Raw genomic sequence first — 15,115 nt, forward strand, 5'->3', positions numbered from 1 at the left:
AAGCACCTGTGTTATCAAACCATGGTCTTCTTTTTGCTTCTCTTGATTTTGAACGAGAAGTGCATCCAATTAAAGTTGAGTATCGCGATTACAATGCTATTCGAATTGATTCACTAGTGAATGCATTTTATTCAGCTGATTGAAGAAGTTTCTATCGCTCAAATGATTCTAATCAACAATTAGATTTTGTTAATGCTCTATTAACGGATCTACATAACCTGTATGTCCTTATACGAACTACTAACTCCAACAAAAAATTCAGTCCGTGGTTCAATATTGAAATTGGCAAAGCTATTGTAGATCGAGATTTGTTGTACAAAAAATGGAAGAATACTAAGAATGCCAATGATTTACAAGCGTTCAAAAGAGCTCGGAACAGTGCCAACAGTGTTATACGTTTAGCTAAACAAAATAATTTTAGTTCCAGGCTTGATCCAAATCTTCCAGCAAAACAGCAATGGAAGAATGTAAAAATGGTAGGGATAAATCCGCCTAGTATGCAAACAACGCATTCTTTTACTGCTAATGAAATCAATCATATGTTTTGCCAAAATTTCACAGACAATTTCTCATTGGATCAATCAAATGTAACAAATTATGTTGATCGTGAACCATTTTACTTCGATATAATAGATGAAACTGATGTCGTGTATGCTATGAGCTCAATCAAATCTAATGCTCTTGGCTTAGATATGTTACCAATGAAGTTTTTGAAGGCTATTTGTCCGATATTAGTTAAACCGATCACTCACTTGTTCAATTCTATCATTATCACGAGTGCTTTTCCTGATGCATGGAAAAAGTCAAAAATTATACATATCAAGAAAAAATCTAATTTGAATTCAATGGATAATTTAAGACCTATAAGTATCCTATGTGCACTATCAAAAGTGTTTGAAAAAATAATCAAGTCATTTACTTCCTGTTATATAAGTAGGGCAGGTGTACCAGTTATGGACATAATAGTTCCCTATTTTGCCATATGTGATTATTTTCAAATTTTTAATCATTCCGTGTACTTTAGTAGTTTGATATCAAATGAATCTTGATGTTAGAACAATCAAAAATACTCAAAATGTGAAAGTTTGAGAGAAAACACATATGGCCAAATAGGAAACCACTATAGCCATAACTGGTACACTTTCACTAGATGTAATTTGTTGAGTCAATTTCAATCGGGATATCGTTCGAAACATAGCACAAAAACTGCAATGCTCAAAATAATTGATGACATTGGTGTTGTTGTGGATAAGGGCAACCTGTCGTACTTATTCTTCTAGATTTTTCAAAGGCATTCGACACCGTATCACACACCATATTGTGTCGTAAACTTAAAAAAAATTCTCTTTTTCAGATCATGCAGCAAATCTCATTGAATCTTATCTATGTTCGAGGTCGCAGGCTGTCTTTAATAATGGGGTTCTATCAAGCTTTCTACCCGTTACTTCTGGAGTGCCGCAGGATTCATTTTTAGGCCCAATTTTATTTTCTTTATTTATAAATGACCTACCTTGTGTTGTGAAAAATTGCCAGATTCATCTTTTTGCGGATGATGCTCAATTATACTATGAATGTTTTGAAAAAAACATCGACAAAAATTTCGCAAGATATCAATGAAGATTTGCAACGGATTGATGATTGGTCTCGCAAAAACAAGCTAACATTGAACACTCGGAAAACTAAGGCTCTCTTCATTTCAAATTGTGCCTTCCTGAACTCGTTGAAACCATTTTTGAAACTCAATAATGAAGTTATCGAGTTCGTTGAACATGCTACTAGTTTAGGCGTCCGAATTGAATCAAATTTAGAATGGAATAGTTATATCTTGTCACAATGTGGTATAATTTATGCTTGTTTAAGAACGTTATCGAAATGTGCGTCATTCTTGTCAAGCAGGACAAAATTAAAATTGTTCAGAAGCCTATTTTTTCCTTATTTTTAGCTTGTGATTTTCTGCTAGATTCTGTCTCATTGCTTACCTTCAATAAATTAAAAGTAGCATTGAATACGTGTATTCGCTATATTTTCAGTTTAAATAGATATTCCAGCGTTTCTCATTTACACCACTTACTCATAGGATGTCGCTTAGAAAATTTCAGTAAACTCCGTTGTTGTCTATTATTACACAAGCTCTCTAGCACAAAACAACCAGATTATTTACACAGCAAGCTACAACTTGCGAGAAGCACTCGTTATAAAAAATATATTTTACCACGATATCATACAACTAAGTACGGGAATTCATTTTTTGTGCGAGGTGTAGTACATTGTAATTCATTGCCTATAAACCTTTCAAATGAGAAATCATACTTAGCTTTTAAGAGAGGATGTGAAGAGCACTTCAAATAATTTTAATTGTAAATGTATTAGTAGAAATTATTTAGTTATTCTCAATAACTCTTGCAAACGGCGCTTTCTTCTACAGTATACTACTTTGTGTAGCATAAAAAAGACATGAGTCTTACGTTACATATATTAGAGCAATAAATAAATGAATAAATAAATAAATAAATAAATAAATAAATAAATAAATAAATAAATAAATAAATAAATAAATAAATAAATAAATAAATAAATAAATAAATAAATAAATAAATAAATAAATAAATAAATAAATAAATAAATAAATAAATAAATAAATAAATAAATAAATAAATAAATAAATAAATAAATAAAACAAATTGGATTACTATATTAAAAAACTTATTCTTGTTTTGGCTATAGCGGTCATGCGACTCAAAGGTAAAGGGAGCCTATAGAAGATTTTTACAAATGATTGAAATGAATAGGTGGATGGGCGTCAAGCAGGGATTGAATCCTGAGAAAATTGAGAGAATCTCTCACGTATCGCACTCTGTAACTATCATAACATGCTGCACATTATGAGAGACTGTTTATCGTCTACTGCTACAACTTTGATCAGATTGGGGGGATAGTAGTGCAAGATAAAACCCCTCTAAACATGCTCCAAGCCTGGGGGACACTATTGCTATTGGAAGTTCGTAGATTGTTTGTCGTGCCAGTAAAGAAAAACACCAACCCCCAACGGTAAACAAGCGAGAAAAATGGATTTTATCATCGCTCTCTCGTTGGGGCTCTCGCTCACTGCTTCCATTTATCAGACTTGTTACACCTTGCGATACAATGGCGATCGTGGACCGCAACAGATGAGATGTTTTTCTTTGCTTGCTTTGATCGTGCTTCATACTCAAATGAGAGCGAATTCTGCAATGCCTGCTGTCAAGCAAGCCATTTTAAAGTCAGTAAGCATCGAAGCGTCCTGTATTCTACCTAGCTTCTCTACTAGAGAAGTGTTGGCTCAAAGCTTTGGGAGAAAAAAAAACTAATTGAACACTTTTTGCAAAAAAAAAAATAAAACACTAAAGTCACTAATAGGCTAGCAAATACCTTTACACTCTAATATGTTGCTGATCTTGATAGATAGGTCTATTTCGTCTACGACTTACAGACGACGAGTGCTCGACACTGAAGAAGTATGTAAGGGGTCATGCACAAATGACGTCACGCTCCAAGGGGGGGGGGTAAGGGGGTCGAGCCTAGCGTGACAAGCCTTACAAAATTTTCGGAGGGCTCATACAAAAAGTGTGACAAAGGGGGGGGGGGTCGAATAAGTTGAAATTTAGCGTGACATAATTTGTGTACCATCCCTAAGTCGCAGACAAAATAGGCCTATCTGTCAATTAGTAGTTTTATTTTTCTCTTAAGCATACTCTAATAGTCCCTCCCCTAAATTTAATAAAAAAAAAGTGTAGTGAAAGCTTTGAGCTTTGCTACCAACACAGGTCTGTGTCTTCTATAGACTCCCTTTACCTTTGAGTCGCATGACCGCTATAACAAAAATAATTTAAAACAATCACTGTCGATACCTTCTCCTATGTATATTAAATAACGGTATCCAAATAACAAACGATAGTTGCAAAATATGCATTAAAAATAACTCTCCTAGAAGTCCATTTTTCAGCGCGGGACAAATGGTTCTGGCCTGGTCTTGACCTATTGATCATTTTTTTCTCCAAGCGTTATCCTACCGTATCTGTTTGATTGAATAAGATTAAGAAATCAATGCAATATACAATCCATATACATATAGGGATGGGTTTGATCTGAAGGATTCTATTTCAAAAGTCATTCAAATTAAGGAGCAAACTCACCACACGTAAATGTTTATTTCAATTAAAAGGAACCTCACGACAAGGCAAGTACTCTTACACTAGTGCTGACTCTAAACCTCAACACACATCTGAACCTACCGATGAAAGCAAACAAAAAAGCAGTTGCAAAACCAGTGATCAGCTGTCCGTCTTCAACGTACCAAACATCCATGCGTGATTATTGACCACTCATTCCAGTTTGTGCCGTCATCAATCTCTATCTGAACCCGGTTTGCTCACCTTCCCCAAATCCCGCGCGTTCCCCGGTGAAGATTCGAAAAATTAAGCTTCCAGCTCACAAACTCCGATCAGTTGACAACGGAGTCTACTCTCGCAAACATGTTTACGGTGAAGTCTTCTGCGCTTCTCCTTCTTCTCAGCATCGCTGGTGGTGAGTTTCCAATAGTTTGTTTTTTGTCGGTTGTTCCAACCACCTGGGAATTCCCAAACCTCTTATCGAATGGATCATTCCAGCAACGGAGGCAATCACACTGCTCCCATGTGAGATTCCAAATGAGAATGCAATCGGTTATTGCATTCCAAAGAGTGGCTGCACGGCCTATCAAAAGTTGATCGCGGCCGGTCCATTGAACGACGAACAGTTGGAGTTTGTCAACCAACTGAACTGTTCCAGAACTGGAGTTTGCTGCCCACCGAGGGCAAATTACTACCAGAATCCACGAGTAACGACTCTAAAAGACTATAAAGATTTGATTGCCAAATGTGGAGCGGACACCACCGAAGACCGAATCTTCGGAGGCCAAGTTACGACAATCGACGAATTCCCATGGCTGGCGTTGTTGTTCTATGAGTCGCTACAAACCGGAATGTTACATCCGTCATGCGGTGGGGCATTAGTTGCAAAACGGTGGATACTCACGGCTGCCCACTGTGTTACAGGGAAGAGCTACACGAATTTAGGACCACTGTAAGTTATGTTTCAAATACAGGTGCAGAGAATAACAAAAATATTTTTCAGAAAATTTGTTCGTTTGGGTGAGCACAACTTGGAGACCGAGTTGGATTGTGACTTGAATGAAGATTGCAACGAAAAGCCACTCGATATTGCGGTGGAGAAAGCCATCCCCCATCCGGAGTATGATAGCAAAAGCTGGGACCGGTACAACGATGTGGCGCTAGTCAAGCTGGTCGAGGAGGCCCCGTTCACGGATTTCATACGGCATATTTGTTTGCCAAGCTATTACAATTTAACGGAACAGTTGAGCAAGAGCAACGTGAAATATATGGCTGCTGGATGGGGACGAACAGACTTCTGTAAGTATTTATATTTAAACCACAACAATGTTTACGTATGGCCGATAATCATTATGAATGGAACTAACCGTTATCAATTATGTCATGCATAATTATATTCAGATGTTCCGAGCATCTATGTTAGAGCGAACTTACACTATCACGGTAGAACATTGAAACGAATTGTGTGATGCGTCATCTTTTCCAATCCAAGAGATTAGCTCATCGGTGCAATTCTCGCTTAACTTTTTTAAAACGACCTATCTAACATTGAGAGACTCCCTTTGTTTAAGTTCTCTTTAATCATTAGTGATTTTGCATTTACATCTTCCGTTGCGTTGTTTGTACGATTCGCTTGCTGTTTTTCATCACGCCAATCTGTCATGAAATGGCTAACTTTCCTGCACTGGATTATGCTGCGTCGTAATAGTAGTTTTTGCCATTTCTCATCGTAATAAGCTGTTTTTCATTATGCCAATCTGTCATAAAACGGCCTACTTTCCTGCACTAAAGTATGCAGCGCTGGAATAGTCATTACGCAACTGAAACCAGTGCTGTAATGATTCATTACGCAACGCTTTCTCTTTACGCAACTGTTTTGAGTTGCATAATGAATCATAACACAACATTTTCTCAGAAATTGTAAAATAATGATGCATTCCGATATAATTTATTCAGTTGCATCATGATTATTACCGCACTGCATTATTCAGTGCAGAAGACGAGGTCGTTTCATGACAGATTAGCTTTCATGACAGCCTTTTACGATGAGAAATTGCAAAATAATTATCACGTAACTTAAATCAGTTGTGTAATTACTATAATGCAACGGTTTTCAGTTTCGTAATAGATAATTACATGACAATTTTCAAAAAATTCAAATAATGGTGTATGCGTTTCGATATGATTTCTGATATTCTAGATTCAAGAATTCATTCTAGGAATTAAAAGGACCTCAAAACAAATTATGCAAGGGACAATGAGAAATTTAACACATATAGAAATAGAATAAACCACAGAAAATTTAATCTTCAATATTTTTCGCACAACAACGCTCTCCGCCCTATTCAAATATCCCCCGAACGCATCCGTTTGTTAAACGATCATTCGCGATGCACTCCTAGTAAAAGAAACCAATTGTTACTAAGAAATTGCTTCAGTATAGATCTAAATATGTACATCTTTAATCTGGCTGCAATCACCTTTATCTTCTCATGCTTTCTCCTAAAATAGAAAAAAAGATTATGAAAATGGGAAAAACATAATTTTAATATCCCGAACACCAGAGTTAAATCTTTTGACATTGAATCGCCAACAATTGAAATTTTCATTATTAAAAAGCATGGTTTGATTAAGCTACAAAATAATAGTGTAGGCAAGAAATGTCAAAAGGGGGTTATTCACAATTTATAGCATGCTAGCGTAAAAAGCTGGATACTCAATTTCTCATCATAATAGGCTGTTTTTCATAACACAAATATGTCATGATACGGTCTACTATCCCGCACTGAATTATGCAGTGCCATATTAGTCAATACATAACTGATTTCAGTTGCGTAATTACCATTACGCAACGCTTTTTCATTATCGCCGTGCGGGATTGACATTGAGACATTCGGAAATTACCTAAATATAGTGAACGCATCTCGATATGATTACTGAGTCCCTCAAGTGGCCTTTTACGAATTTTTACAGCACTTGTTGCGGCCAGCCTTAGGCACGGAAATTCGGACGCTCTATTTAGCAAACTTGGATTATGTGGAGTATTGCTTTTAGCTGTAATTCATTATAGTTAGTGTCAGTAATTGTCTTATATAGTCCATGTCTACTTACAATTATAAGTCCTTCCACTTGTTTATTTGTTCGTGTCTAACTGGGCTTGTAATTGTTGTCCAATCTAAATCAATGTTATTTGTCCATTATTTGTTAAGTCTGCATGTAATTCAATGTAGTGTACTTACAAAGTCTAACTGTCTTGTGTAATTGTCCAGAAAATAGATCAATCTCATATTTACTAACTTCTGACTAACAGCGCACTGTGATTTATTTCCTCGATTTCATGCGCTTTTTGAATAGCGCCCAAACCGTTGATTTTAACGATATAGTTTGTTCGGAGAAGTTTCTTGGAATATTAAAGCGCAACTTTTGACGAAAAAAGTTTTGTGATCAATCCACCTAGCAGTGAGATAGAAAAACTATTTTTTCAAAACATTCAGATAGACATATGATGTCTTCGGCAAAGTTGTAGAATTGGCAATTTGAAACAACTTTGTCGAAGACATGATTTTTCTATCTCTTATACTTTTTGAGATATATGCCATTGTATGTGAATGGCCCCTAAAAATCATACTTTTTATCATAACATTTTTCCAAGATTTTTAACATTTTTTGTGGCCTAAACTACCCCTTGAAAGAAGAGTAATTCATGAATAACTTTGTTACTTCAAAAGATAGAGTGATGATATGTTCAGCAAAAACACGGGTTTTTTCATGACAAACAACTTTGTAGAGAACACAAAAAATGTTAAAAATCTTGGAAAAATGTTATAAAAAGTATGATTTTTAGGGGTCATTCACATACAACGGCATATAACTCAAAAATTATAAGAGATAGAAAAATCATGTCTTCGACAAAGTTGTTTCAAATTGCCAATTCTACAACTTTGCCGAAGACATCATATGTCTATCTGAATGTTTTGAAAAAATAGTTTTTCTATCTCACTGCTAGGTGGATTGATCACAAAACTTTTTTCGTCAAAAGTTGCGCTTTAATATACCAAGAAACTTCTCCGAATAAACTATATCGTTAAAATCAACGGTTTGGGCGCTATTCAAAAAGCGCATGAAATCGAGAAAATAAAACACAGTGCAGCGTGGTACTAATTCGTTTTAATTCGTTTTTATAATCAACTTATTCTTGTATTGTGTGTAGATTATATATGTGCGTGTCTTGTCTGTCATTGTGACGTTTCAAAGTCAGGTCAAGTTCGGACTGATGTCAGTGTTGCCGGGTGATCAGTTTCTCTAACAGCACTCGTCACAGTTATCTAGCTCGGCAAGCCTCGTTGGGTGAATAAACGACTCGTGCTGTAAAATCATCAAAATCAGAAAACCTCTTAGGATGTCTCGTCTTCTTTTGTTTATTCACTTAACATGGTTGCAACCACAAACAAAAGGAAGGGTGAATCTCTGAATTCACTACTTCCTTCCAAAAAAGTGGGATTTAAAACTGTCACTAAACGTGGCATGAATAGAAGAAAGGACGTTTCTCCGGAACAAACAAAGAGTACTGCCTATCGTGGTCAGTTGTTCCGAATTTGCGGGATTTAGGCAGGAGATCTTGAACTCCATTAAGGAAATCAAGGTTTCCTTCCAAATCGCAAAGAAAGCAGACTGTCGCGTTCTGCCGGAAACTCTTAAAGATCGCGAACTTCTTCTCAAACATCTTGAAGAGAAGAAGCACATTTTTTTTTTTCTTATGACGTCAAAACTGAACGTTTGTTCAAAGTCGTCTTGTAAGGTCTCTCAAGTGGCCATTGGCGTAAATAGGGAGGGGCCAGGGGGTGCCTGGCCCCCCCCGAACCATGGCCTTGGCCCCCCCGAAAAAAAATGGAGAAGAAATGACAATACAGTTAAAACTAGTTTTTAGTATCAAACACTTATGATACTAGACGCATTAAATGCATTTTGAATATGAATTTATGGATGATCATTGTTTGACAGGCAATAGCAATATGTACTTTTAAAACATCACATACTGCCATACTGTTTTCTTTTTGTCTTGTTTGTTTTAGAACTATAAGAATTGACTTGATCCATTTGTAGTGGTTTTGTTAATTAGAAAACCAAAGTCTTTTCATATTTTAAGCAAGCTGCGATATTTTGTGATCATTTATCTAGAACGAATCGTTGTTACTGGAAAATGTTTGTGTATGAGAGTTATGATAAAGTTCCACAAAAAAAAAATCTCGAAAATAAACAATTGTGCAGTAAGCGTAGCAGTTCGTACGTAGACGACGGTGATGCAGTTGCATTCAAATCTGACAGCAAAACTGTGAACATTGAAATTCTTTTACATATAGTAAGAAAGTGGCGGTTTCGTACAAAAAATCACATCGAACCATGTAAAATCGTAAATGTCGCAACAATTTTCTATGCTATGTTGACACCAATTTTCTGAAGTTTTTTGATTGGAAAGATAATAAGACCATGTTACTATTTGTTTCTGTAGAATAAACGTAAACCTTATTCATACTGAAGATTGTTTTAAGACACGATTTTTGTTTGTCTTTGTTAACGAGATTTTTAACCCTGGGATAATTCATTTCGAGAAGAACATCTTCACTTCGCTTCCAAATGAAGTTGCCACTATAACTTTTTTAAGTCATAAGTGAACTGGGAATGGGAACCACATCAATTCGGTTCAGAGATGTTATTTTCGTTATAAATATATATGCATTCATGTAAAATTTCTGTAATTAGAAGACGTTGCGTTATTTGTATGAAATATAGATAAAACTTGTTTCTAGATTAATGATAAGAAATCGAATGTTTAGGATTCGATTTAGGATCAAGCTCAAATCAAATCAAAGCTTACAAATGCTATAGTGTTCAAGTAAGGGACTTTCACTACAAATATCATAAGAGTCGATTGTGATTTGGAAAAATAATGGCTATTTGTTGTTTTTTGACGTAAACATTATAATTTTTTATCAAACTTTCATTGCATGAAAATAAATAAGGATAAAATCTTCTTCGATTTTTAAAGGATGCTTTGAGGTGTATTAGTAACTACATAATTGCTTGGAATCAATTTTTGGCCCATAGTGTGGCAAAAGTTCGAATCAGCGGGCTAAAAGTTCGACCCATGATATAATCTAGCAAATAAATTTACAAATTACCCCAAATTCACATATTATCTTTAAGTTTAGCGAAATTTGCCTGATCGTGCGAAAAAAGTCACCAACATTTCACATTTGCACCTAGTTTTGTAAAAAACGTTTTTTTGGGCTTTGGGAAATTCTTTGATGAAAAATTAGAGTGTATTTATCTGTAAACATAAGTTTATATAAAGTATGTCTATCGTAAAAGTGTCGAGCCCCACCGATGGGGCAAAAGTTTGCTTAAGACAATCAGCGAAATTGTAGCAAATATGCTGAAGGGACCCAGATAGCCGTAGCGGTAAACGCGCAGCTATTCAGCATGATCAAGCTGATGGTCGTGGGTTCGAATCCCACCGGTCGAGGATCTTTTCGAGTAGGAAATTTTCTGGACTTCCCAGGGCATAGAGTATCTTCGTACCTGCCACACAATATACACATGCAAAAATGGTCATCGGCATAGTAAGCTCTCAGTTGATAACTGTGGAAGTGCTCATAAGAACACTAAGCTGAGAATCAGGCTTTGTCTCAGTGGGGACGTAAACGCCAGAAAGAAGATGCTGAAGGTTCACTGTATGGTATTTATTTTCACCTGCTATTGTTTTTATAAAAAAAATTGATTATACCACTAAGGTCGAACTTTTGTTCTGCCTTACTATGATTGGATATTAATAAATCCATGAGCAAAATACCTTCCATCCCTTTTTTCAAATAACTGTTATCGTACGAATATTCTGACAACAGCTTTATTTGAATTCAAAAAAAACTTATATCCTTCAATATGATGGTAGCCAAGCAGCTTTAGGATTTAAAGTTTTTAACTCTAACAAAAAAAGGTATTATTCAATACCATGTTCAAATTTTGTGTTCGAGAGGTTTAGAGAAATGAATCGTTTGCTACAGAAATGCTGAGCAACAATAATCCATATTTTCAAACTAGCAAGCATTTTTTTTTCAAAGGCTTGGGTGATACATTTAAATTTTTATCATATTTTAATACTTTGCAAACATCTAGTTCAAATCGAATTGGAAAGGTAAATCCTGATAACAATCTGCTTTTTAATCCTTGTATTCTATTCGAGATCTAAATATAAGATTGGGTTGAATACGTCATCTTGGCAATATAAAACGAAAACATAGATTTTTAAATAAATTTTACTATTTTTCCATAAAAGTGACATTTGGTATCTAAGAAAATTGATCAGTCGGTTTTGGTCAATTTTTAGATTTTCATCTACCTCTGTATGAAAGTACACGACTATAATCGGTTCACAAATATTATCGAAACAAGCATTGTTAAGTTATCTAAATCCTTTACGACTTTTAACTCTCATGAGAAGGGGCCGTGGCCCCCCTCAAGTCTGATGGCTATTTACGCCCATGCAAGTGGCTATAAGTCACCTGAAGAGATCAGAAATGGAGTAAATGATTAACTTGGATTTTCCCCAGTCCAAGTAATCATTATGAATAAGAGAACGCAATCTGGCATTGTTCAGAAAGCGCTTTCTCAAGAATATTATTTAGTTCACTTTAACAAAAAAGATCTAAATAATATTAAAGCTTTAGAAAAAGCAAAACTTATGTTCGATGTCCGTGTGACATGGGAACATTTCCAGAAATCTGGAGGAAATTACCAGAACCACACTCAGTGCCGTCGGTGCCAAAAGTGGGGTCATAGTACAAAAAAATGCCGCATGGATGCTAAATGCATGATTTGAGGAGGTTCTTCTCACGCTAAGGACGTCTGTCCAGTGAAGGAAGATACCACCAAGTTTATATGCTTGGATTGTGGGGCCAATCATAAGTCATTTTTTTAGGATTGCCCTTCACGCAGGAGAGTTGTTGAGGCTCGTGCCAGGCAGATGAAAGATAATATCCGTTATGATAACGATCGTTTCCGGAATTTCCCTGGTAGAGTATCGAACAATACTCATTTTTCAGTTAACGAGCGCTTGATTAGGAATCATACCCATCAGGAAGATCATAATCATGCTCATTCACAAACTAATTTTAATCCGTTGGGTAGCCGTTCGAATCTTTTAATTTCGAATGTATCTACCCACGGTAAATCCTTTGCCGATATCGTAGCAGGTAATTTGAACTCCTCCACTATTCGTACTATGAGTTCCCATTCTACTTGTTTCAAATCAAATGGCAAAAAACCTACCGCTACAGGTAACATCTACTCCGCCTCTTCGTCTACCGAAAATTCTAACGGAAAATCATCAAATGATGTACCCACTTCAAGTGATATGTCTGCCCCTGATTTTAATTTTCTAACTGAACAATTGAATCTAATGATTGATACAATGTTCAAAGCCGCCACTATGACTGAAGCAGTCCAAGTTGGTGTAAAAATTACTAATCAAATTGTTATTGGATTACTTTTTTCTAATGGATCCAAACAGTAATTTAAATACAGTCGCCTTTCCACATCTCGATATCGAAGGGACCATCGAGATACGGAGAGATCGAGACAAAGAAAACTGTTTTTAATGAACACTAGATTGAAAATCACTCCGTTACCAGCAAAATAATAAACAAGCAGACGTCATCTCGCGTTTTGAAATTGTTTTGAATCACTAAATCCAGTCTAGTCACCTTTGATTATGGATACGGAGAGAAAATTTGGATCGAAAAGTCAACAGGAGCACATCGAGATATGGAGATATCGAGATAAGGAGGATATCGAGATACAGTCGCCTCTCCACATTTCGATATCGAAGGGATCATCGAGATAGGGAGAGATCGAGACAAAGAACAAATGTTTGATGAATACTAGATTAAAAAACACTCAATTGCTAAGCAAGTAATACACAAACAAACGTCATTTTGAGCTCCTAATTTGTTTTGAATCCCAAAACTTTGGTCTAGTAACCTTCGATATTAGTCATATCGACATACGGAGAGAAAAATGAGAACGAAAAATCAACAGAAACACATCGAGATATGGAGATATCGAGATAAGGTGGATAACGAGATCTGGAGAGTAAAAATGTATGCAGACTGAAGAGACTTTTAAAATCATCGACATAGGGAGTGTCGACTGTATAGAACATCGAGATGTGGAGAGTCGGCTGTATTTCAAATTAAATTGGAAACGTTTTTGAAACCTGGATCTAAACTCAAAAAAAATCCTAACTTTTTTGTGCATCGTAATGATCGACTTGATGGAGCATGTGGGGGAGTTGCAATCATCATTCATAGGCGTATAAGACATCAACTGTTTTAGTCATTTGAAACTAAAGTTTTTGAAACTTTAGGTGTTTCTGTAAATAGCTTGGTAAATATACTTTCATAGCTGCCTATTTGAATTTTCAATGCTCTGGACAGCAAGTTAATTTGCTCCAAACTGACTTGCGAAAATTGACTCGCAATAAGTCACAACAATTTTGTCATTGGTGACTTTAATGCCAAACATCGGTCATGAAATAATTCTCAAAGTAATTCCAACGCAGAATTTTATTTGATGAGTGCTCTTCAGGATATTTCTCAATTCAATACCCTGATAGCCCTACGTGTTTTTCCTCTTCTAGAAATCCGTCTACGATTGATTTAGTCTTAACCGACTCTAGTCAGCTTTTTGGCCAACTGATTACTCATGCTGATTTTGATTCTGATCATGTCCCTGTTACATTTCAAATATCCCATGAAGCGATTCTCAATCCTATCAGCTCCACTTTCAATTATTTTCGAGCCGATTGGAATATATATGAGACATATATTGTCTCTAATCTTGATGTTAACATTTCTTTACAAACAAAACTTGATATTTACAATGCTCTTGAAACTTTAACAAATGCCATTGTTGAAGCCAGAAGCATTGCAATTCCAAAATGTGAAGTAAAATTTGAATCCGTGATTGTAGACGATGATCTTAAACTCTTGATCCGTCTTAAAAACGTGAGGAGAAGGCAACTTCAACGCACTCGCGATCCTGCTATGGAAATTATATGGCAGGATTTGCAGAAACGTTAACGTAGTTAACGTCAAAACAGGATCCGATTTTTATTTTATTTTATTCCTCATTTTCAGACAACACCACCACAAGCGTGCCAAGCAAGCTGAAACTGAAAGTAAGTCTACCGCACGTTGATCAGGAAAGGTGCCGAGCAGTCTACGCAGAGCACACGATTCGAATAGCCGACAGCCAAATCTGTGCCGGTGGTCAAAAAGCTCACGATACCTGCCGAGGGGACAGCGGTTCCCCATTGATGTACTACAACCGACAGTTTGCACGCTGGTTCGTGTACGGGATCGTTAGCCGTGGTCCGTCCCAGTGCGGTACAGAAGGAGTTCCTAGCATATATACCAATATGTTTAAATTCGATGACTGGGTCAAGAGGACTATAGCCAGTAATTGAGCAAAGTTAAACATTGGTAGCACAGCTCTTGCATTAGTGGAGAAAAATAGAGAAAACAAGGTGGAAGAATAAAGTCGTTTCTGTTACTGTTGTTAATCTTTTCAGGACGAAGCTGGCAAACTTCTTATTTACCCCCTGTGATTAGCTGTCAAGGTCCGAAGCAATGCTGAGGCGAGGAAAGTGAAGCATTGAGCCAGTACAAACAAGGTCAAGCAAAGCGACACATTCTGTTAGTTGGAACCCCTGCTGAGTCTGTTAACATTAATGAGACCAGTGCGCACTGGGCCAAATCGCAAAGAAATCATAATGACTATAAAAATTGTATTCTAATCTGCACACTCAGGCAAATGGACTATCGAAATACATAAGAATCCCTTATGAAAATTTGCCACAAGGAATCGGGTTGAAATTCATAAATTTGCCTTATGAAACCAAAAATTGTTTA

At 36.2% G+C, this 15,115-nt stretch overlaps 1 protein-coding gene across 1 annotated transcript; it reads left to right on the forward strand.

Annotated features, from left to right (window-relative positions):
* Window positions 1-4,211: 4,211 nt before the first annotated feature.
* LOC5578688 (serine protease easter) lies at window positions 4,212-14,781 on the forward strand. The gene is made up of 4 exons (XM_001657036.3): window positions 4,212-4,563; window positions 4,647-5,100; window positions 5,152-5,447; window positions 14,342-14,781. The coding sequence occupies exons 1-4, from the start codon at window positions 4,512-4,514 to the stop codon at window positions 14,668-14,670; spliced, it is 1,131 nt and encodes a 376-aa protein (XP_001657086.2). The 5' UTR covers window positions 4,212-4,511; the 3' UTR covers window positions 14,671-14,781.
* Window positions 14,782-15,115: the final 334 nt, after the last annotated feature.

The sequence above is a fragment of the Aedes aegypti genome, chromosome 1 (genome assembly GCF_002204515.2).
Source record: "Aedes aegypti strain LVP_AGWG chromosome 1, AaegL5.0 Primary Assembly, whole genome shotgun sequence".
NCBI lineage: Eukaryota > Metazoa > Arthropoda > Insecta > Diptera > Culicidae > Aedes > Aedes aegypti.

Bases quoted from the DNA above. Each gene is read 5' to 3' on its own strand.
- LOC5578688 (XM_001657036.3), top strand. From the start codon at position 4,512: ATGTTTACGGTGAAGTCTTCTGCGCTTCTCCTTCTTCTCAGCATCGCT. The intron at 4,564-4,646 runs GTGAGTTTCCAA...GGATCATTCCAG, and splicing joins TCTTCTCAGCATCGCTGGTG to CAACGGAGGCAATCACACTG. The intron at 5,448-14,341 runs GTAAGTATTTAT...CCTCATTTTCAG, and splicing joins ATGGGGACGAACAGACTTCT to ACAACACCACCACAAGCGTG.